The 24,520-nt window shown below is 35.7% G+C and overlaps 3 protein-coding genes and 1 pseudogene across 5 annotated transcripts; 2 read left to right on the top strand and 2 right to left on the bottom strand.

Annotated features, from left to right (window-relative positions):
• The first annotated feature begins 115 nt into the window (after positions 1-115).
• LOC111299108 (subtilisin-like protease SBT6.1) lies at positions 116-5,713 on the top strand. Its single transcript, XM_022894085.2, has 10 exons — positions 116-762; positions 856-984; positions 1,139-1,291; positions 1,630-1,746; positions 2,273-2,457; positions 3,027-3,290; positions 3,446-4,517; positions 4,713-5,210; positions 5,296-5,356; positions 5,449-5,713. Exons 1-10 carry the CDS (start codon positions 247-249, stop codon positions 5,535-5,537), a joined length of 3,084 nt encoding a protein of 1,027 aa, XP_022749820.2. The 5' UTR covers positions 116-246; the 3' UTR covers positions 5,538-5,713.
• Positions 5,714-6,302: 589 nt separating this feature from the next.
• LOC111300847 (ras-related protein Rab7-like) lies at positions 6,303-8,218 on the bottom strand (annotated as a pseudogene). The gene is made up of 3 exons (XR_016329687.1): positions 7,111-8,218; positions 6,957-7,037; positions 6,303-6,689 (listed from the first exon to the last, which is right to left on the bottom strand). The product of XR_016329687.1 is annotated as a ras-related protein Rab7-like (transcript).
• A 140-nt stretch (positions 8,219-8,358) lies between these two features.
• On the bottom strand, positions 8,359-12,596 carry LOC111299096 (proline-rich receptor-like protein kinase PERK1). Its single transcript, XM_022894072.2, has 8 exons — positions 11,737-12,596; positions 10,531-11,097; positions 10,333-10,419; positions 10,172-10,242; positions 9,774-9,850; positions 9,532-9,673; positions 9,199-9,360; positions 8,359-8,891 (listed from the first exon to the last, which is right to left on the bottom strand). The coding sequence occupies exons 1-8, from the start codon at positions 12,377-12,379 to the stop codon at positions 8,580-8,582; spliced, it is 2,061 nt and encodes a 686-aa protein (XP_022749807.2). The 5' UTR covers positions 12,380-12,596; the 3' UTR covers positions 8,359-8,579.
• Positions 12,597-19,115: 6,519 nt separating this feature from the next.
• On the top strand, positions 19,116-22,935 carry LOC111299100 (uncharacterized). 2 transcript variants are annotated; one of them, XR_016329684.1, is made up of 8 exons: positions 19,116-19,782; positions 20,656-20,766; positions 20,898-20,996; positions 21,105-21,215; positions 21,308-21,611; positions 21,744-21,883; positions 21,984-22,682; positions 22,806-22,935. XR_016329684.1 is itself a non-coding variant. In XM_022894079.2 (7 exons), the coding sequence occupies exons 1-7, from the start codon at positions 19,645-19,647 to the stop codon at positions 22,542-22,544; spliced, it is 1,464 nt and encodes a 487-aa protein (XP_022749814.1). In that variant the 5' UTR covers positions 19,116-19,644; the 3' UTR covers positions 22,545-22,935. The 2 variants fall into 2 exon arrangements, 1 of the variants encoding a protein (XP_022749814.1); XM_022894079.2 differs by having other exon boundaries at positions 21,984-22,935.
• The last annotated feature ends 1,585 nt before the right edge of the window (positions 22,936-24,520 follow it).

The raw sequence follows: 24,520 nt of genomic DNA, 5'->3' as shown, positions 1-24,520 counted from the left end.
CGCCTGATGAATTAGGCCACGTCACTTACTTCCTTGATTCCGAATACGATTTAAACCACGTGGCATTTCACTCCAAAAAGTTCGTTTCTGTCGTCCGCTCTAGATTTACGAAGTTGTCGGAAGCCGAAGATGCAAGTGAAGTTAAACACAAGGCCAAAGAGGCAGAGATCTCTTCCTCTTTCTTTTCTCTCTCTCCGATGAGTGGAATTTCTCGCCAAGCGAATCAACCGTTAACGGCCGATCATCATGATCACAATTCAACCTTCATTTCCTCTCAAATCGGCCCTCTTGATTCTTCTTATCTCCCTTTCCATTTTCCATTTCAAGCTTTCCTTCAATCCGACCGGTAACCAAACCCTAACCCAAAAACAGGCCATCTGTAACAATTACATAATCCGGTTCACCGACTACAGACTGGCGTCCGATCACCGTTCGTACTTGGAATCCAGCATTCGATCCGATGGTTGGGAATGGATCGAGAGACGCAACCAGGCCGCTAAGTTTCCGACGGATTTTGGGCTACTTTCGATTGAGGATTCAGTAAAAGAAGCCTTGATTGAGGAAATTGAGAGGCTGAGACTTGTTAAAGATGTGAACGTTGATTTTAGCTATAAAAGGGGCCTGCTTGGTGGTGCTTTTGAGAATGAGCAAAAGCAACCCGGAAAGATTTTTACTTCGATGTCTTTTAGTGAAGAGAAACATTGCCACGATTCAGGTTCAAGTAATTGCTCAATTAATTGGAGTCGACATCTTTTGATGCCGGTAAATTTTAATTTGATTAAGTAGATTTGCAATGTTTGTTTTTTGGGAATTTAAATAAGGAAAGTTATGGAATTGCTGATTTTGATGTTGCAGAGGTCTCAAGTTACTTCCTTATTTGGAGCAGATGTTCTTTGGCGAAAAGGTTATTCTGGTGCTAAAGTCAAAATGGCTATTTTCGATACTGGAATACGTGCTAAACACCCTCATTTTCGAAACATTAAGGTATATTATAAGTGGGAAAATGCATTTCTTTGAAATTTGAACTTATGTTTATGTGAAATTAATTTCGCATTGACAATGACTCTTGTTTTGCCTAGTTAATAATGTGGCTTCAATGGGGAACTTTAATATTCACTCTCGAGAGTTAATCTTTCAGGAACGTATTAATTGGACTAACGAGGATACTTTGAATGATAATCTTGGACATGGGACATTTGTTGCCGGTGTTATTGCTGGTGAAGATGCAGAATGTCTTGGTTTTGCACCAGATACTGAGATTTATGCTTTTCGTGTTTTTACTGACGCACAGGTAACACATGTTGGTATTATAAATTTTCTTTATTTTTGTATTGTGATTGGAAGTTGCCCCCTGGTCTTTACAAATCACACCCTTTTTGTCCTTGATTTCCTCTGTATTTTCTCTGCTCATTTATTTGAAAATGCCTAGCATGCATTAGGGAAATCTGAAGCTCTTTTGAACTGTTCATCACTAGAATTACAAGATATTTTATCTGAGAAATGAATAGGCAATATAATGAAAGACTTTTATTTTTCATACAGTTTAACCTAAGACTTTCTCTTTTAACATTTGATTTATTCTATAAAATTTGGCTAGATTATGAGAATTTTGTCCTCAGCTTATTGCAGGTGTCATATACATCCTGGTTCCTTGATGCTTTCAACTATGCTATTGCAACCAACATGGATGTTCTAAACTTGAGCATAGGTGGTCCTGATTACTTGGATCTCCCATTTGTAGAGAAGGTACCACTCTCGTGCCTGTGGATAACTAAGGCTCATATAACAACCGTCATTTGATATTTTGGTTTCACAACTGTGAAATTGTGAATAAAAGTGTTGGTTTTAGTCTGTCTCGCTAGTTTTGAATTTCAACTTTGCCATAATTTTGGTTTTGGTAGCACATGGAAACACTTCATTCATAATGGCTCATTTCTTTATTAAAGTTGTTGAGTTTTCTGCAAGCTTCATGATCGTATTCAATGCATTTTCTTGCCTTCATCAAGTTTCTATGAACTCTCTTAAATTCCGTGCATCATGGTATGATCATTCAAATTGAATGAGTTGACTTTATCTAATTTTTTACATTTTGAAGAAGATTGTTTGTCTCCTTTGGAAATTTATTTCCAAATAGGGAAGGACCAGCTTGTGAGGTTCCCCCTTTGGAGGTGAAACTTCCAATATTTGTTTACGCATAAAATTGCATACCTTTTTTTTATATTTTGCAGATGAACCCGTTTTGGTTAATGTTTGCTGCTTTATGGTTCTCCAGGTTTGGGAAATAACAGCCAATAATATTATTATGGTATCAGCCATTGGAAATGATGGGCCACTTTATGGCACTTTAAACAATCCAGCCGACCAAAGTGATGTTATTGGTGTTGGTGGCATCGATTATAGTGATCACATAGCCTCATTTTCATCGCGTGGCATGAGTACTTGGGAGATTCCTCATGGGTAGCATATCCTTCTATTCTACATATTAACTTATTTAGTAGTTTTGTATTTATCCTACTTGGTTTTGAATCTTTAAATTCTTCTGTACTATTTTTGTCTCTCTTCCTTTTTTTCTCATTTTTGATCAACTACGTGAGTTATTTAGTAATTTTTGTTTTTATGCAATAACTTTTCTAGCCCACAATCTTCTTCATTTTAAGAAAGAAAGAACAAAAAAAGCAAGCCCACCTCTCCTGGCTCCTGAGTCCCGATTCAATTTATTTTGCTGGAGTTGTATTTGCATTGGTGACTGTGAAACTTACATGTGTTTACTTTTGGAGTACAGTTTCTTATTAGCGTAACCCCTCTACTAGATTTTTTTTCTTTAAATGTGTTCAGGTCTTGGTACTGCCACATATGATTTATCCCTTCTTCTCAGTGCTGATTTTATGAAGGCTTTCAATTTTCATACTCATTTTGACTTTTTTTTTTCTTTTTTGTTATGATGTTCCATGTGTATCTCCCTTAACAAGCAAGCTTTATGATGCTGATTAAAGCATAAAGATTTAACTTGGCTAATTCCTTTGCAGTTACGGTCGTGTCAAACCAGATGTTGTGGCATATGGACGGGAAATTATGGGATCCAAGATCAGTACTGGGTGTAAAAGCTTATCGGGCACGAGTGTGGCAAGTCCTGTGGTTGCTGGTGTCGTATGCCTGCTTGTCAGTATCTTTCCTGAGAACAAACGGAAGGAGATTTTGAATCCTGCAAGCATGAAACAAGCACTGGTTGAGGGTGCTGCTAAGCTTGCTGGTCCTAACATGTATGAACAGGGTGCAGGGAGAGTGGATCTGTAAGCTCACCCAATCACAGGGATCCTCACTTTTAACATTCAGAATTATTTCTTTTGGATCTATTTTGTATGTTAATCCTTGTTGTTTTTATTCAGACTATCTGCATTTCCAGTCCCAGTTGAAGCAGCTCTGATTATTTTTATTTCTTTGTCAGATTACAATCGTATGAAATCCTAAAGAGCTACCAACCTCGAGCAAGCATCTTTCCTAGTGTTCTTGATTATACAGATTGTCCATATTCCTGGCCCTTTTGTCGTCAACCACTCTATGCTGGTGCCATGCCTGTGATATTCAATGCTACTGTTCTGAATGGGATGGGTGTCATTGGCTATGTTCAAAGTCCGCCTTCATGGCATCCTTCAGATGAGGAAGGGAATCTTCTAAGCATTCACTTTACTTATTCAGAAGTCATCTGGCCTTGGACTGGTTACTTAGCACTGCACATGCAAATTAAGGAAGAAGGTGTACATTTTTCTGGAGTGATCGAGGGCAATGTAACTGTTACACTATACAGTCCTCCAGCCCAAGGAGAGAGGGCTGCTCGAAGTAGTACTTGCATTCTCCAGTTGAAATTGAATGTGGTTCCAACTCCACCACGATCAAAACGGGTTTTATGGGATCAGTTCCACAGTATTAAATATCCTCCTGGATATATTCCAAGAGACTCATTGGACGTGCGGAATGATATTCTTGATTGGCATGGGGATCACCTGCATACAAATTTTCACATTATGTTCAACATGTTACGAGATGCTGGCTACTATGTTGAGACACTTGGTTCTCCTCTTACATGCTTTGATGCTAGCCAATATGGGACTCTTTTGCTGGTTGATCTTGAGGATGAGTACTTTCAAGAAGAGATTGAAAAGCTCAGGGATGATGTCATTAATACTGGGTTGGGGTTGGCTGTGTTTGCTGAGTGGTATAATGTGGATACAATGGTGAAAATGAGATTTTTTGATGATAACACAAGGAGCTGGTGGACACCTGTAACTGGAGGTGCAAATATTCCAGCATTAAATGATCTTTTGGCTCCATTTGGGATAGCTTTTGGGGATAAGATTCTGAATGGTGATTTTTCTATTGATGGTGAGCAGAGTCGATATGCATCTGGAACAGACATAGTGAGGTTCCCTAGAGGCGGGTATGTTCACAGCTTTCCTTTTTTGGATAGCTCAGAAAGTGGGGCCACTCAAAATGTGCTGCTGAATTCTGGCATGAACAAGGTGATTAGACATTGATGTTCCTTTTTTTTTGGACTCATGGAGCAACATGCATCCCCATCCCCTTCCCACATATACGCTTAAATCACTCATGTACACACCTACAATTAGATTATTACATTACAGATGACATTTTCATCTTTTAATCATTTATGGTTGGCAAACATTGAAATTTACGGGATCTATTGGCATGTACAGGCAGACTCACCAATCCTTGGCCTGTTAGAGGTTGGTGAAGGTCGCATTGCTGTATATGGAGACTCGAACTGCTTGGATAGCAGCCATATGGTTACCAATTGCTACGGGCTTCTAAGAAAAATACTGGATTTCACTGGTTCAAATATTAAAGATTCAGTGCTTTTCTCTGAGTCTGTTAAGCAAGATACGCCATTGTATGAAGATGACAACCACTTATCGTCTCGAAGAACTGATGTAAATTTCTCTGTGTATTCTGCTGTCATTGGAAAGGATTTAATCTGTCGGAGTGACTCTAGATTTGAAGTGTGGGGAACTAAAGGATACAATTTACACGTTAGGGGAAGAAACAGAAGACTGCCGGGCTATCTTGTTATTGATTTGGGGAGAGGCTTAAACTCCACTGTTGGTTCGACCAAATCTAGGCGTCCCAAGTTTACAGAGAAAAATAAGGGCGATTCTGCGGGAAACAGGTACTTGGGTCTGCTGTACAGAGATGAGGTAAGAAGCAGAAGATTTGATTTAACTGATTCATTCTCTTTATATGTTAAATCTAAAGACTGATAAACTTCCCTCTCGTTTGCAGCTGGATGCGCCTGAACTAGTTGCTAGTCAGTGGCTTGTACCTGCAATTGTTGCAGTTACAGGTTGGTGAATGTCATATATATTCTAATCTTGAAGTAAATCTTCTTGTATTTTTTTGGCCTAGTATTTGATTAATTTCTCTGCTGTTCTTCAGGCATTTTACTATTTTTGAGCATTTGGCAGATTCGACAAAAACGACGGAGACGAAAGCGATCTGGCTCTGGTCGATTGGCCAATCTATAGTGTTTTTTTTTTTTTTTTGTCCGGAGGCCAATCTATAATCGAGGATAGTTTCTTTGAAGTTACTTTTTCTCTTTTCACAAATTTACTCCTGTACTGTCAGACATTTGAAAGTTTTGACAGCTGCGGCACCACGAGTTAATTTTGAATTCATATATGTAGATTTGTAGCAATTTCCATATGCTCGTAGCAACTCATTTTTGTAGCAATATTCTTGGTTCATATGCTCATAATGAGACAAATTCATATATGAAATGAAAGGAAATTGCCACACCAGTTTTCTTATCAACAATTAAAAGAAAGCTGAAGCAATAAATGGAAAGAAAAATGAAAACATCCTACTCGAAACAATATATACTATATAAATTTATAAAGTATCATCACATGAGTTTCTCTGAGCAAATGTAATATACAAAGAACTTGAATAACATGTATGAAGTTGCTGTTTTCTTAGCATTCGCAACCCGTAGAACTTTGCAGCTGTCGGCCGCGAGATAACTTCATCAACAAAAGTTAAATGAATTATCCAATTAGGTTAGCATGTGTGCGATCAAATACAGAAACTGTCATTGTAAGAATAGAAACCAGCAGAGCTTATCTAGTAAACCCCACCCTCCTGCAAATAGCAAAAAGGACAGTGATCTCTTGAACGCATCAGCTTATGACATGAAATTCCCCCCCCCCCCCCCCCCCCACCCACCCATCAATGAAAATGAATGAAGAACAAAAGGAAGCATATAGTAGCTTTGAGTCGAAATAACAGAGGAATTCAATCAAAGGAGGATGTTCAGACAAGATCAAATTAGCGTTAAACCCATCAATACAGTATGTGTAATCAGAGGAGTCTTAAGGATGATAAAATGTGTCATTATCACCCACAACAACATAATCCAACTTTGGTATAACACTGCAGACAGTTATCAATAAATTTCAATGGTGAATATCATGCTAGGTTTATAGCAGCTGAAAACTCTCGACCTGGAAATTGAATTTTAAGAATATACTCGCATTTCTTCTTCAGGCTCATTTTTTAGAGCATTTTTGGCTAATACGCTAGAAGGCAGCTTCCACATTGAAACCTTCCTGTGCAGATGTTTCAAAATAAGGGATGTTTCCTTTGGAGGCACACCATGCCTTTGCTTTCTTCTCAGACACCTGAAAATGGTAATGAGCAGCCAATGCTATACATTGACATACAATTACAAGAAAAAAATGTCTAATAATTAATATCATTATCTTGTGCATAAATAGCTAAACAGAATTTTACTTTATGAAGTAAACACCATGCTAGAGTTACACTAGACAAAGAACAGATTGAAAAATTCACTCTTCTTGATTTTCAGATTGAAAGATGACAAAGATAACATCTTGTATTAACTTAAAGAGATAAAAACATGCTGAAAGGAGGAACATTCATCATACCACTCAACTATCACCGCCATCAACATCCACCTTGTTACCGAATACGGTAAAGGGAAAATTCTCTGGATCTGATGGGCTAGCCTGGATAATATAAACGACTAAGTGATAAAAAAGAACCAGGAATGAAGGAGTGCTAAAGGGTCAAAACCTTTACCTGGATCAAAAACTCCTCCCTCCAGTTGTTGAGGTGATCAAATGATTTCATGACATTCACTTCATAAACTAGCACACAACAGTCCGCAAATGACACGTCTAGACTTTGAAATCTTTCCTGTCCTGTGGTATCCCATAACTAATACAGTAGCTCAACATTGGCATTCGTTATAGTTAAAGGGTTGGATTCAAGCAAAACAAGACTGTTGCAAAGTGGTTTCCGAAAAACCACATTATTTTGATAGAAACATTACAGATGTTCCAAAGGTTAGCATAACCATTACCTAATTCAGATTTCTTTTAAGTTGATGCATCTAAACTCATTACTAACAGTTAAAATTAAGGAGAAAATCTGCAAATTAAGACATCTAATTGAAAATCCTGTCTTCAAATTGGACCTCTTTCGTCAAAAAGAAAAAACAGCTCCAGTAGTCTCCTTGTACCGATTACTAAACTTGCATCTATCATGTAGGGAATTTGTTGCCTTGCCTTGTTACTTTATAGTGTTTTTCCTTTTCTATATTAGTCCAACACCAAAGTTTTCATGGTATTTGTGTTGATAGGACATGCTACAAGAAATTATATTAGGCATTTTTATGAAACAGGCTCACCATGTCTCATATTTTCTCATTCTTTTTCTTTTATAGTAAGTAGTTAATTGTTGTTTACATCCATTGGTCTTGTGATATCTGTCTTCCATACGCTTAAAGAAAAAGGATTTGGATTCGGATTTTAGGTTGGCAATGAATTGTTGAATAAAAGAAATCACCGGACGTCCAAAACATGATAGAGAGATACCTGACTCATTGATCTCTCCTGGCACAGGTAAGTTTAGTTGGTAGGCACTCGCTACTCAGCGGTCTGAAGCCAGAGAGGACTACAGCCCAAAATGAGCTGGACCCCTTTTGTCAGTTTCAATGATTTAGTAACCGCGTTTGACAGTAATATTGACCATTTTGTTTTTATGTCTCCAAAAAAGAAAAAGGGTATAAACAAAATTTTGGTATCTTTCCACCGACGAAGCTTTGATCATCAAGGATCAAGGATCAAGGATGGATGCTTTAAGTCTTGGATGTAAATGCAGACTAGAAGCTTAGGTACTAATGTCACCCCATATAACATGGTGATCCAACCCAACGACTAAAATTTCAATCCAAGCAAATTTTGACAGGAAAGAATTCACAACAAATGAATGGAGAAAGTTACAGTTTCAGCACATCAAATTTGATATTAACAATCAAGCAACAAATAAAAGAATCAACCAAAGTGTATCCATTATTTACTTTTGTGTGAATGACTAATAAATACAAATCAATGAAAACCTATAATTTCAAAATTAGAAGGATAAAAATTTGTGTTTATCTCATGAAAAAACATGCCAATCTTAGCAATCAAAGTGATATCCAAGTAATAGTATGAAAAAGAAGTGGGGTTAGGATCTTTACAAAGAAATGAGGTATAATAATATTGTCAGGCTGAAGTTCCAGTAAAACCTTGGCTATTCTTCTTCATCCTTCCCATCTCCATTTCCCGGGTGGTTTGGCCTTCATTGCTCGAGCCAGAAGGGTACAAACCATATTCGCTGGTCGGTTCACTGTACTCACTACTAGCACCATATTCCTGCGTGCCGAATGCCATCCTCCTGAACTTTTTCATGTCTTCATTGTAGTGGCTGGTATCATAGTCTGAGCTTCCATAAGAGCTGTAGACATTGCTGTGTCCAGGTCTCATTCCTTCATTAAGATCGGACAATGATGCATCTCCTTCTAAAGCACGGACTATCTGCTTCGTTACGAGTTTTTGGTCAGAGTCCAACAATGGGCGGGATATAAAAGTAACTATGAGGTCTAACTGAAAGTATGGTATTCACTCATGAGCCATCAACCACCAGTTAAACCAACTTGGTTGATGGTCATGATCATAATAAGATTCTTAAGCACACAATATGCAAGTCTCTCAGTTAAATTTCAATTATCTGATCATCTTATCTATCTTCAGAGCCATACCTATCAAGCAGACATGGCATCCCTAGAATTGAATCTCTGTACCCAAAATGGAATTTGAAAGAAATGCCACCAACACCAATTACCTGGCTCATCCGTGGTCGAAGTCGTGCTGAATGTCGCACACAAGCAGCAGCACAAGCAACCATGCAAGCCATCTCATTGTGGTTATATTCCTTTTGTAACTTTGGATCAACCAGACCGTCAAAGTTTCCATCATCCAAAGCTCTTGTGAGCAAAGGCCTAGCCTGCAATGCCAAATCAGATTTACTTAATAAAAGATTCTAAGATATTCAAAAATAGAATTATGTATCTGCAACCAATGCAGAGACAGACAGAGAATAAGATGCAGATGAAATGATGTGTGTGTGATTGTAAAGAGAGACCATCATAGACCAAAGTAATAAGTAATAACTAACCCAGTCCACCAAACTGTCCTCCATGTAAGAAGAGCCAACTGGTCTGTGTCCAGTAATCAACTCCAAAAGCATGACCCCAAAAGAGAAAACGTCTGATTTGTCAGTGAGTTTTCCACTTGAAGCATACTCCGGAGCCAAATACCTGGAAACAGCGAGAATTAAGTGAATGAAAACCAACTAAGAAAATATTTTAATTGCATATCCTATGTACCAAGCAACAAGAATGCAGGAGGTCTTCTTACCCAAAAGTACCCATAACCCTGGTGGAGACATGAGTGTTGACATCAGAAGAAAACTTTGCTAGTCCAAAATCAGCAACCTGAATACAAAATTTTTATTATTATCTCAATAACAATAATAAGAGAAAAAATACATACATGTTTGGGCAACCTAATAAAGCAAGACAGTCACATTCAAAACTACTGCATCCAAACTTAAACATAGAAGTGTTAAGATTGAAAGAATGTTATTTTATAGATAATTAACTTAGTTAACAGGTTGACACAAGCAAATCTATGTCAATTAAATAAACGAGATTTTACTCAGACAGCTCAGGGCCTGTGTTTTGGTTGTAATTGTTTGGATTTGATTCATGATTCAAATAATTAGAAATGCCAAGAAATTAAAATGAAATCAATACCTTTGCCTCAAACTTGAAATCCACAAGAATATTAGCTGCCTTAATATCACGATGAATAATCTTAGGATGACCTGAAAACAGTGATAATTTTTACCATAAAGTAAGAGATTGAAATCATACATCTAGAGGAAGTATGCAAGGGAGAGAGTCAGAGAGCATACAATCCTCATGAAGATATGCCAGTCCTTTTGCAGATCCTAGAGCAATTTTCACCCTAGTTGGCCAATCCATGGTAGGTCGCCCGTTTCCTGTAATTAGCATTCTCCGTTAGATCACTTTACCAGATGAATCAAACATCAATTAGCATTCACAATGCTTCAAAGAGGCACCATGACCTGCAACTCCAAAGACAACCTTACCATGCAAGTGAAATTCCAAAGTGTTGTTTGGAACAAACTCATAAACAAGCATTCTTGTTGTCCCAGAGATACAGTATCCAACCAATGAGACAAGATGTTTGTGATGAACACGGCTGATAATCTCAACTTCCGCCTGAAATTCTCTCTCCCCCTGCCCACTTCCAGCCTTCAGTTGCTTGACTGCTACTTCCTTCCCATTAGGGAGAACTCCTCTGTGCACATACCCAAAACCACCTTGTCCAAGAAGGTTTGCATCAGAGAAGCCATCTGTTGCCCTTGCTAATTCCTCATAGGTAAATGTGCTCTTTGATAAACCTAACGCAATACCAGGTGACGGTGGTGGAAGTGGTTTTTCAGAACCTGAATAATTAGAGCCAGAATCTCCACTGCTGCTCATGAAAGGTGGGGGTGGCGGTGGCATTGGAGGCGTAGGAGAGCGTCCTGGAGATGGAGGTCGCCATGCCATAACCGGCGGAGGAGTGGGCTTTGGAGGCACTGCAACAAATTGATCCGAACCAGGGGGAGGATTTTGCTGCCACTGCGACTGCTGGCCACCATATGGATCAACTGGGAAAAAACAACCAGCTCTTTGAATTATGGTTACCTAGGTCCGAGTCAATAAAGTACGACTACAAGTAACTAAGACATTGATAAAATCCTTTTACAATTAGCATATGCATCTTCCTCAATGATTCCCAAACAGCCAAAACAAAATAAAATTCTCCAAACTCAGTCAAACTGAAATTCAAGTAAAAAACAACATGAAGGCAAGGACGTAGAGTGAACAAAGGCAAAGGTTTAATTAGTCAAAGGCTTGATCATATGATAGCTCGAGCGAAAACCATAAACAAAGTTCTCCATCTTCCGTATGATCCAACCAGAATCGAAAAGGCCTATGCAAAAGCACTAACAGCAATGTATATGTAAAATCCCAAACATATGATTCAAACATCTAATATTTCCTTGACTCCAAGCACGGATCAATCCTCACAACTGTAAAAACGTGTTTTTCACAAGTATAATCATGCAACCCCAAAATGACCCAAAAAAAAAAAGAAATAACATCAAAAAATTCAAAATTCCATCTTTATAATGCAAAAAATAAATAAATAAATAAACATAACCCGATTTGCCTGTTTGAAAAAAATAACAACACCCATAATTCCAATTAACAATTTAATTCCAAAAATGGGAACAAGATCTGACCTTTAGGCCCAGGAGGTGGAGGCACGTAGTAACTTCCCTCGTCTCTTCTTCTCCTTTTCCTCTTACAACATATAAACAACAAACTCAAAACCAACAATATCGCCACTCCCGCTATTGCTATCCCAACTACCAGCCCCGTCGACACCCGACTGCTCGAATCAGACGAAGACGACAGCGGCGGAGGAGATGGAGTCCCCGAACTCCTTGGAGACGGCGGCGGGGGAGATGGAGTCCCCGAACTCCTTGGAGGTGGTGGCGGTGATGGAGTCCCCGAACTTGTCGGGGATGGTGGTGGTGGAGTCGATGTAGAAGGAGGCGGAGGAGAAGGATTGGAGGATGATGGCGGGGGAGATGTGGTGGCTGGAGGCGGTGGGTTGGTAGAGGATGATGGCGGAGGCGATGAAGTCGAGGGAGGGGGAGGGGATGGGGTAGTTGAAGGCGGAGGTGCTGAAGGGGTGGCGGGTGGTGGAGATGGGGTGGCAGGTGGTGGGGAGGGAGTACTAGTTGGTGGGGGAGTTGAAGCGGTTGGTGGCGGTGGTGACGTAGTATTAGTCGATGGTGGTGGTGACGTTGGGGATGTAGTATTAGTCGATGGTGGCGGTGATGTTGGGGCTGGGGCAGCCCCTGGTGATGGTGATGACATTGCTGTCTAAAGAAACAGAAAAGAAAGTGCTCTAAAAAACTAAAAACTTTATTGGGTTTTGCTCAGTGAAAAAGAGGAATGTTTGCGTAAAGTTTTAGAGGAAAGAAGAGAAAATAAGGGATAAGATAATTAATTGGGTTTGGATTTGTTTTGGTTTTCATAGCGTTTCAAGTTTGAAAGCAGTAGTAGACTAATACTTTGTTTGCACATGATGCTGGCCCTGCCCTTGCTGTTCATATATTTATGAATTTATATCATATAAAATATTAAAATTTATATATTAATAATATATTTTACATAAAAATTATATATTATAATTTATATTTATATAAAAATATAAAAAAAATTTATTTTATTAAATTTAAATATATTTATTATTATAATTTTAAATTATATTATTTTTATATTATATTCGTATCATATTATTATATTATATTTTAAATTATTATATTTTAATGAAATTAATCAGAACTTAAAAAATAAAAAATAAATTAAAAAAATGGATGGGAAGTTATTGTCCGCTATTGCTGTTGTTGGTTATAATGTATTTTTTGCCATGCAGTTGAGTTTAGGACAAAGAAAGAGCTGTTTAGTGGGATCCTTTTACGCGGCAGGCGCGCGCTTTTATCCTTCCAATACTCGTTTTGGATCATTTTCTATTCCAATTAAAAAAAAATACAAATCTCTTCTGGTATTTGTGTTTGTAGAAGTTTCTAATTGGAATTTTGCGTTGTTTCAGGCTTTGATTAGAGCTTCCTTGTTCTGCCCAATTGGTATTTACCCTTGTTTTCCTTTTCAACATTTTGATATGATCACTTGTGAACTTTTCTGATCAAGTTATTAATCCAAGATGCAATTCAGGGTGAGTGATGAATGATATAACCCATACAAAATCTCAAGTCTTTTCCAAATATAAATTGCAATGGCAATGAATATTCCAATATGTCAAGAAGAGCTAAAAAAATCAGGAGTTTCCATTAATAATCATATAGTAATTTAATATCAAAATCTGATGGAATCAATCATGGCAGATTGGTTGGGATTTAATTAGTTGCCTATCCAATCACCATCACCCCCAACTCAATTGCCAAAAAATTGGCTTCAAATTCATTCAAAGGTCTAGTAAATGAAAACTCTCTTGCCTCAAATTTCAAAAGTTTTTCATTTTTTTCCTTGTTGAGAAATAATCATAAAAGCTCTAAAATTTCCAATTCCATAGACTTTTTTCTGGAGTCATTTAAACGCAACAAAAAAAAAAAAAAAAAGATGGGCTCAATTTGACCCTAATATGGATTCCAGATAAACAAATTAATCTCACTTAATTTACGGCTGTATTGAAATTAGATTTTATGTTACGAATATATTATTAATATTTTATTCTATAAAAATTCATAAATTACTTAGATTTACTTGAAACTTCCAAGGAGGAAAGGACAAACAATTGCAACGTTTTAGATGTCTGTTCTAAAGTCGCCAAGTGGCATCAATGCATGCTGCTAAAAAGAATGTTGATTAATTATTAAGAGGATGACATTTATAAATTATTCTGATTTTGCTTAGCCATGAATGGATTGAGTAGCTTTTAGAAATGGAGGTTCATGAGAGAAAGTTTGAAATGTTAAATTTTCCCAAAGATGATGGTTAAGTGATTGAAATTTTCTTGTTCCATTCTTTCAAAAGTGACGTCATGAAACATCGGTGTAAGGTAGAGGTGAAGTATGACTTTGTCAGGGAACAAAATGGTTAACAGATAACAGGCAATGGGATTAGAAATTCTTTTTTTTTTTTTGAGATTTATATATGCAGGGTAAGTCAAGGATTAGGTAAAACTTAATTATAGTATATAAATTTACACTACTATATATATATTTCACATTTAAAATTTATTTGAATTAGATAATTTGTATATTTGTATTATGTTTATTTTATTTTAAATATATATAAAATATAAAATTTATTATATTATATTATATTTAGACAAAAAAAATGTAAATTTAATTTTTATCAAATTTATATATAATTTTTATTAAAATTTTAAAGTATCATGCTTAAAATTACTAAAATTTACATATTTAAGATGATAGTTGTTACTCCAAGTAAGAGGCAAAACAGCTGGAAACCAAGAGCTAATTTGAAACAATAAGATGGGGATGTGTTTCCTACTATATTTTTAAAAAAAATGCTGTAATTAGGAATATTATAATGGAAGAATTTGTCGAAAAATAATTCATAATCTGAATTGTTTGTTTTGGAATTTTTTGTGTCAGTTCCAGACTACCAGCATTAGCAAAATATTTGCCACCGAAAAGAAAGCGTCCCTTCTCTCATGCAATAACTTTGAGGTGAATTTTGATTGCAGAAAATAAACAGTTGGCTTGTGTTTCTCAATTGGGAGAACGGAGGAAGAAGTACGCCGCCGGCAAATTGATTCTAAATTCTAATTGGTTGGTGAGGCGGTGGAGAGATGCGTTCAAACCTGAATGTGCAGTGAGGCTGCAGGCTTGTTTCTTAGGACTCGAGACATTTTTGACTTGACAATTTCAAAATCTACAATGCCTGCTAAGTGCCTGATATCCAGATAAACAGAAGAACAGAGGAAAAAGGAAAAAATAAATCAAGATTCAAGCACAAGTGAAACAAATTCAATTAATTATTGGCTTCTTATACTTGTTTTCTGATTAACAATGGCTATCAGATGTCATTTCCTGTTTGTCACTCGAATCCAATGGTGTAGCTTTTTAATTATCAGGCTTCTGCATATAAAACAAGTAATATTTGAACTCATTGATTCATGTCATTACATGATAATTCACGTTTTAAATTAAAATTTCAGTACTCGTAATATCTTTTTAATCTTATAATACAATTTTTTATTAAAAAAAGTCTTTCGAAATTCAATTTTAAAATTTATACATTAAAAATAATGCTTTGAAACCTTAGCAATTCAGGGCCCAATTCAGGTAAAAAAATCACATATCCTTTTCACTTCTTCCTCTATTATAGCCACTCATGGTGGGCATGTACATTGGTCATTGAGGAATGATGCTGACACTTTTTTTTGAGTTCATATTCTCCAAGACTGATATTTTTTCTTTTTCGTTGTTTTGAAAAGATATGCCATTTTTTTTTCTTATTTCTGCCGTCTGAATATTCTTCATTCTCCAAAATTGACATGAAAAATTGGTGGGTCGTGTTTGTTTACTTTTTCCAGGGAGGGGCTAAAGTTGGGAGGTTGCAACTTGCAAGAGGCCGTGCTATTATTTTTTTCTTCTCTTGATCACTGGCACGACATTCGCTGCTTTGACTAAACCAATTTTAGTCACTTCAATCCAGCTATGAAATTTACCAATTCGAAAAAAAGAAAAAACTGTAATGTTTTAGATTCTTTTCCTATAAAGAATTACGCATTAAATTGATTAATTATAAATTTATAAATTATTTCAGTTGATTTATATAATATATAACATTCAACAATTTTAAATTTTAATACTTGTAATTTTTTTTATCTTTTATCTTTTTTAAGATATTATTGGTCCATTCTGCATTTATATCTTATCTTTTCCAAGCTTTATTCTTTGTTCAAGTTTATCTTTTGTGAATCTGATACGTTCCAAATTGCAACGATTATCTTTTTCAACATAATCAGGTGGTTTTTGGGATAAGAATTTGGCTTCAAAAGACATCAAATCCCTTTGATTTGGTATCAATAGTTATTCAACCATTTTGTAATTTGGTTGATTTCTCAAAAGATTCAAATGCAATTTTCACATTAAACTGCTTAACTTTCACATTAGGTTTTCATGGGTTCAAGGGAACACAATTAGAAAACCAAAAAAAAAAAAAAAATACAGCTCTGCAACCAAAAGTCAAAGGCTAACATAAGTGAAATATGTTATGTTGGTGGTTATTGGTTGGAATCATTTATGGTTGCACCACCAATGCACGCAAAGTTGGAGTCAAAGCCATTTGGCTAATCAAATAGACTTAGTTAGCGATTATTATAAAGTATAATACAAAAATTATGTGAATAATAATCATGGTTAACGCGGATTCTAATTATTTAACTCAAATTATTTCTTCAAAGAACCACTGCTACATGACAACATTTTATTGTTTTTTTTTACTTTTGCTATCATTGTCTTCCAAATGGTTTCTTAAAATGTTATACATGACCAAAAATATTATTTTCTTTTGTTTTTAAGTTGTTATTTTTTATAAGGTCTGAGTAATTTTTTACCAAAAAAAATTGTAATATAAAGATAGGAGAAAATATTTTCAATATTGATATTTAAACATTAAATTTATCGAATTTTTTTTTAAATAATTATAAGAATTAATTAAATTAAAAATTGAGTTTGTCAAGTACAATTTTAAATGAAAATAATAAGTTGGATTAGGTTTAGTTTAGCACTTTTATTGAAAAAAAACCGTGTTCGAAAGCTGTTTTTAACACAACTTCAATGCTAAATAATAAAAAATATATAACTTTTCAGTATAAAATTTTAGTTTTACAATTAAAACCAAAAAGCAACTCTACTTTTGCGATGACAAAGTGTTTTTGAAATTAAAAATTATTAAATTGCCTTATATTTATAATATTTTATTATTTTAGACATGCTTTTTTAACATTTTTATTACTCAAATACTATTCTACAATAATATTAAATACTTAAAATTTTTAACCATATTTTTTAAACATGTTTTTTTCTCAATTTAATTTTTTTTTTACTTTAACGACAATGCAAAGCTAGCCTTTTAACATATTCAGGCATTGTGGAGAAAAATGGATTGATTTTGGGTTTCAAAGGTCTCGGCAGGCTTTACAGTTAAGAGTAAGAACCTGACGGATCTGGGCCTTTATAATCTTCTGCTAATTGTTTAGCATGGCCTTCCCTGTTGAGCTTTCTGCCTAATACACACCCCAATGGGCAACTGGACTCAACGGGCCCATGCCCCTGGGAAAACATATAGAAGGGGCTTGCTGAAAGAATGCTCTCAGAAATTGGCCTCAAGTTCAATAACTAATAATAGCAAATATGAATAAAGGATCTAAATTTCATTACGATTCAGCCATTACATGAATACATGTTACAAGTGTTGGAATAAAGAATGCTTCGATATAAAAATCTAATGTCTGCCTGCTACTGTATTCAGAACCCATAAAGCTTGTCCCAGCCAGTACTCGTATACATGGAAACATTCCCATCACATGCTGTGCCAACCACTTTTGCTCGTCTCAGCCAGATGAGCCACCTGCAGTCATACCTTCCTTGAGGTTTTTTTTTCAAGTTCTTTGACAGTCATATCAACAGACTCACCTCTGTCTTCACAATATTTCCGTCTCCTTTTTCCAACTTCACTTCATTTTCCATCAAAATCCCATACTTTCTCTCACTTTCCATCTCTTTCTTTTTCTCTTTCTCTTCCACTTCCCCTCCCGACACTTTTCCACGTACATCCTCATAAGGGTTCTAGTTATAACGGCAACCGTACAAACAACCCCGTTTCGCCAGTTCCGTTATTGTTCCTTGGAACAAGAGTGTTGGTCCTCTTGGAAGGTACATAAATGAAGCTTTGTCACTGCGGCCATTTTTGTAAGAGACTGGAGCTACAAGCTGTATGTTTCAGCTTAAAAAAAAATATTTTCTTTCCTACAATGAGTTTCTTCTCTCCTAAAAATCCAATTTATTTATTTTTGCCTGTCAAAAATTTTACTTATTATTATGTAATAAGTAATAACATGCCTAATAAAATGAAAAATACATTGTTATATATACATAATATATATATATATATCCACAACTGTTTTCGTGATGAAACTTTTTACTTACTATAATTAGTAACCATTAACGACCAGAGAGTTGAGGACTCATTTTGATTAGTTGACTCTGGGGATAACCACGAATAATGATGATGATGATGATGATGATGAGCAAAAGCACCCAAGGATTTGATCTTCATCTCTAGTTTTTATTATAATTTTCTGTTTTTTTTTTTTTTAATTTGGAAAAATATCAACATCTAATTTTTCTAACAATTAATACAATACAAATATCTACCGCTTAAATAAAATTCTGAACAATTATAGTGCTAATAACCGTCACACAACTTTAATACAAGAAAAGAACCAAATTCCAGAATTCTCCATTTCAAACTAATAAAAGAAGCAAATTTGGTAGATCATTTTATCCAACCTGTAGCCTACATTTTTGTTTGAATGTAATCATGTATGTAGTAGAAGGTTTAAGACCATAAATATAAGAGCATAAAACAATATTTTTTTAAAATATCAATTTACATTAATATAAAATTTAAAGTTTTAATTATTTAATTATTAATTTCAATAAATTTAGGACACTAGACACTTATATAAGTTTGATCATTTTAAAAAATGTTTTTTTTTTTAATTTGATAATCTTTTGTTAGGATTGACAATTCAATTGAAATCCATTGAATTTCGACCTGATTCGATTTTATCAAATCATTTTTTAAAATTAAATTTTAAGTAAATCCAACCTAATAATATATATATATTTTATTTATTTAATTTTATTTTTATATTAAAAAATAATATTTTATTAATTTTAAGGTTCAAATTATAATTATATATATAAATCGAATCAAATATAAAAATTATATTTTTAAATTAAATTAAATTAAATTAAATTTTAAATATTTAATATATAAAATTAAATCAAGATACAAATAAAAATTTATCTCAATTCGATCCATTTTTATTCTTTTCGGGTCTAGTGGGCTTCAACAATGCCTAATCAAAGTCCAATCTTTTGAAAACCGAGTCCAAGCTTGGTCCGATCTATTTTATAATTATAAAACCTTTTTTTTTTTTTTGGGAAAAGATTGGGGAAAAGTGTATGAGTATTGATTTACTGCTACTACTAAATAAGGAATTTTAGGTAGTTTATTGACAGCATAAAAAAAGGTGGCGATGACGTGGGCGGCGACGGCCACTAGGAAAGCTAAACAGGGAAAGAGAGGTTGGCTGCCACTCGCAGCCCACAGTAGAGGGAAAAAAAGAGCTGCCAATTCCCAAACCCCAAACCGCGTAAAATCGGGAAAATGAAAGAGAATATATAGGAAAGAGAATAACTGAAAGACAACAGTTTGAGATTCAGACGCGAGCGTCGGAAGCGGGGAATTTATTTTCTCATTTCCTCTCCATTTTGTTCTTTCTTTCGTCTTTCACTTGTCTTCCACAGAGAGAGAAAAAGAAGGAAAGAACACGTTCAACGTTTTTCTAAAGGATGCAGGGGCGTCAGGATCAACGGTCGAGATCTGCCAAGCCCACCACCATTCATGGGTTTGCTCAATCTGGGGATCTTGTTGGCCTCCAGAAGCTGCTCAAGGACAAGCATTTTCTTCTCAACGAGAGAAACCCTGTTGTAAGATTCTTTCTTTTACCTTTTTTTTTTAAATGACGCATGAACTTGGATGATTTCGCTGCACTTTTAGCATTAGTTTGGGTAAAATTTTATGTTTTAAGATTAATGAAAGGCTTACATTTCTTATAATTTTGCTGTTTTTAGGATGCTATGTATTATAGAAAAAAATACATAGCATCTTATTTTACCTTCTTTGAAATAATGAACTGAAGGAATAATAAAAGTGTTCCATGGTTTTTTCGTGCAAGCAAGATTGTCTATTTACACAAGGGAGGTTGAGGGTGACACTGAGCAATCGTTATACAGAATGAATTGATGGGGTAGAGTAATGGGTTAATGATGTTTTTCGGTGGGGGGCATGAACTCGTCATCTTAAGCAAGTGTAACTGTCTTTTAATCATTCATTGATGCAAAATTTCAACATACATTCTAAGTTTACTGCGAAAAGTATTGTTGTCAAGGGCAGTTATAAGATTTTGAGCATAAATATGATAGAATCCATGCACAGCATGTGAGGCGATTTCAAATCCTGATGAAACTATCCTAGGCCTTCTGTATGAATTAATATTTTACCTGTTCAAAGCAGCAGGTGCAAATCTATTGTTTCCGTGTTTATTATAATAGCTTGCTACCAATTTTATTTTATTCTTCTTCTTTACCCCTTCAATTGTTTCTTCATGGACTTGTGGCACATGATAACTACTTCATTGTTGATTTTGAGCTTCTAACAGTAACTTTAAGTATGAGCTTCTTCTTAGAGAGATCGAATTGAATGCCTGTTAGGGATATATGTATATATCTGTGTGCACATACGTATGGAATCTATTCCATCTTAGTCTTAGGTCTATTGATTTTATTTGGTTATAAATGCAGATGGCACAGACACCATTACATATTTCTGCTGGATATGATAGAGCTGAGATAATTAAATTTTTGCTTGACTGGCAAGGACCAGAAAAAGCTGAGCTGGAGGCCAAGAATATGGTAGTTAAACATTTTATGTATTCTTCACTATTTTTTCAATATGTTGATGATTTCCTTTGAAAATCCGGTAAGGCTCCTTGGTTTGGACCTTTTGGATTTCTCCTCTGAGTTGTATGTGTTCACTTTTGCAGTATGGAGAAACTCCATTGCATATGGCAGCCAAGAATGGATGTAATGATGCTGTGCGGTTGCTTCTTGCTCGTGGTGCTTTCATTGAAGCTAAGGCTAATGTGCTGTTTCTTGGCTCTTTATTTCCCTTTTAGTGTTGTATGTGATTAGAACTGGATGGAAAGTGTTGCTTCTTTTGAAGATTTTGTTCTTCCATGTTATTTATGCAGAATGGAATGACACCATTACACCTTGCTGTTTGGGACTCGATTCGATCTGACAACCATGCAACTGTCAAGACACTACTTGAGTACAATGCTGATTGCAGTGCTGAGGACAATGTTATACTCATTCCATTTACTTCTACTATTCCATTCTGCTTGATTCGTCTTTATACCAACTCTTGATAGTTGGTTTACCTTTTGCATTGCAGGAGGGTATGACTCCTATAAAACATCTTTCAAAAGGCCCCGGAAGTGAGAAGTTAAGTGAACTAATCCACTGGCACCTTGAAGAGCAGCAAAAGAGAAGAGCACTTGAAGCATGTGGTGAAACAAAGGCTAAGATGGATGAACTTGAAAAGGAACTGTTGAATATTGTGGGCTTGCATGAGCTCAAAGTACAACTCCGGAAATGGGCAAAGGGGATGCTCTTGGATGAAAGACGCAGGGCACTTGGGTTGAAAGTTGCTGCCAGAAGACCTCCTCATATGGCATTCCTTGGCAATCCTGGAACAGGTAAATTATATTTGATCGTATGTCTTGAAATGGATTGCTTGTCTTTTGGTGATACTCTAGAAAACATGTTGGTTTTACACTTCTTATGATTTTTGATAAGAATTAATGACAAGATGATTATATGTTTGACAGGTAAGACCATGGTAGCTCGGATTCTTGGGAAATTACTTCATATGGTGGGAATTCTACCTATTGACAAGGTAACAGAAGTCCAACGGACAGATTTGGTTGGTGAATTTGTTGGACACACTGGGCCAAAGACAAGGAGAAAGGTGTTTGCCTGTGCTTTCTGGATTTCTTTGTTTGTGCCTTTTCTTGATCAAGGTTATTATGCTTTCTCAAATGAACTAATTTATGACTGATCATGTGCAGATCCAACAAGCAGAGGGAGGAATTCTTTTTGTTGATGAAGCATATCGTTTGATACCCATGCAAAAAGCAGATGATAAGGACTATGGATTGGAGGCCTTAGAAGAGATCATGTCGGTAATGGACAGTGGAAAAATTGTAGTCATATTTGCAGGGTATAGTGAACCAATGAAGCGTGTAATTGCTTCTAATGAAGGGTTCTGCAGAAGAGTTACAAAATTTTTTCATTTTAGTGATTTCAACTCCGACGAACTAGCCAAGATCCTCCATATCAAGATGAATAATCAAACAGAAGAGAGTTTGTTATATGGATTTAAGTTGCATGGTACTTGCAGTGCGGATGCAATAGCAAGACTAATAGAAACAGAAACATCAGAAAAGCAGCGTAAGGAGATGAATGGAGGTTTAGTTGATCCATTGCTAGTTAATGCTAGGGAGAACCTAGATCTTAGACTCAATTTTGACTGTATAGATGCAGATGAACTGCGTACCATAACCTTAGCAGACCTTGAAGCTGGCATTCGTCTTTTATCGCAATCACTAATGGTTTCAGTCAAAGCTTAGAAGCATGAATATATTGTCTATCATTCTCAAGTGACGTGGATGGGATCTCATCGAATCAAACTAAAAGGCTTCATTCATGATATTCCTCCAAGGATCTTTGTCAATTTGTTGCAAGTGCTGCTGAAAACTCGGAAGATGGTGAGTGGGCTACATATATCAGGGAGCTTATTCTTGTAGAACTTTCATTTGGCTTGCTACTTCATTCCCCTAAAGGGCATTCTTTTTTGTATCATGTTATAGGAGTGTTCATTTGTTTTGCAGGGCAGCAATAAATTTCTTTTCCAGCATCTCTGGAAGGATGCTTGGGTTTTGTTTTGCACAAAATTTCTATTCATGTTTTCTTATATACCTTGAACCTAAACAAATAGTGATCCATGTCTGCATTATTTCATCTTGGCCTTGGGCGTGGACTTGTGATATCCTTGTTGTAATTATTGCTAATCACATCAGAAAAATGATTAAGAACTTGAAAGATAAATTGTGAATAATTGCAGCATTGTCGTTTACCCATTAGATTCATGGATTTGTTTTTGAGTTGGCAACTTAATCAAGTGTTTCTTGACGTCCTTGTCCTAATACTTGAAATTAACTGGTTTCAGTTCCTTCCAAGATATTAAGACTGAGAAAAATGTCACAAAACAAGATAAAAATATTTAACAAAAACAAAAAGAAACTATAAACCTGGTTATTATTATTTAGTGGAAAAAAAAAAAAAAAAGAAGAAGCCCAATCCTCAGTCTCTTTCTGGCAACTATGGTTTCAGCTCTCCATCACTTGTCTCTTGGACATCTTCATTTCCTTCAAGTTCTAACCCAGATTCTTTTCCCAAGTCTACTTCTCTTCGGCCTATCTCATTGAAAGCTGATTTTAGCAAAAAAGTAGAAGTAGCAAATTGTCTGACTTAATGAATTTATTGAATTCGTTCATAGTGGAATAAACAAATCGATAAGTAGGTGCCCTCCACTTGAAGGCCTCTCCTCTTTGTTACGAACTTTATGTACATGCTTGCGTTCAATCTTCATTTCTCTTCTTGGGTTTGGATTTGCAAGGCCTGGCAAAAAACTTGGTCAGGTTTAACTCTGAACAAGTAAATAATGGTTTGGCGGTTGAAAAAATGGTAAGCTGACACTTGACATTTTGACGTGTTAAGCAAAGGGCATAAACACGTCTTCCCTCATTCAATGCTTTCTTGTTTAGAGGTATCAATTTTTTTTTGACATGGTCGCTAGGTGGAACATCAATTCAAAGGTAATGGTAAGCTAACACTTGACATTTGAGGTGTTAAGCAATGGGCATAAACACGTCTTCCCTCATTCAATGCTTTCTTGTCTAGGAATTAAGGTATTAATTTTTTTTTTGACCTGGTTGGAGGTTGGAACATAAATTCAAAGGAAGTATTCACTTTCCTTTTTGCGTCCATTTCCATTTAATTTTGCCATGTTATCGTCTTCTTGGTTGTTTTCCTAGCCCAGGGGTGAGCAATAATTGAGTATAGTTTCAATACTACTAATAGTTTGGGTTACTTTGTCCCACAATTTCAGGTCTAGTGCCACCTGCTAGCCAGTGGCCTTCCCATTTTCCTTTTCTAGTATAAAAGAAGAGTACTGCTAATACTATGATCATCTAAGCCACTACACTTTTATTTAGTGAATGGTTTTGTAGTCCCCTGGAAAGTGTGTGGGAATTCAATTGCCCATCGTTACTCATAAAGGGTTTTTACAAGATAATCAATAAGAAAGAGTTTTGTTTAAAAAAGGGAAGTGTTTTGATTTTTAGGACAAAGAAAACAGTAGTGCCAACTCATTTTGAATGATATCTCCACTGTGAACGTGTTCTTCATTCCTACCATTTATGCCAAGCTTTGCATTTCTGATTTCACACAGTTTGAACTCCATATGGGAGTCAAACAAACTCCATTAATTCTACTATAGACATCCCAATTAATTGTTTTTCTACTAAAAATAAAAAAAATCAAG

The sequence above is a fragment of the Durio zibethinus genome, chromosome 18 (assembly GCF_047325235.1).
Source record: "Durio zibethinus cultivar Kanyao isolate XHJ-2024 chromosome 18, ASM4732523v1, whole genome shotgun sequence".
Taxonomy (NCBI): Eukaryota; Viridiplantae; Streptophyta; class Magnoliopsida; order Malvales; family Malvaceae; genus Durio; species Durio zibethinus.
This window is presented reverse-complemented; position numbering and strand designations above follow the sequence as displayed.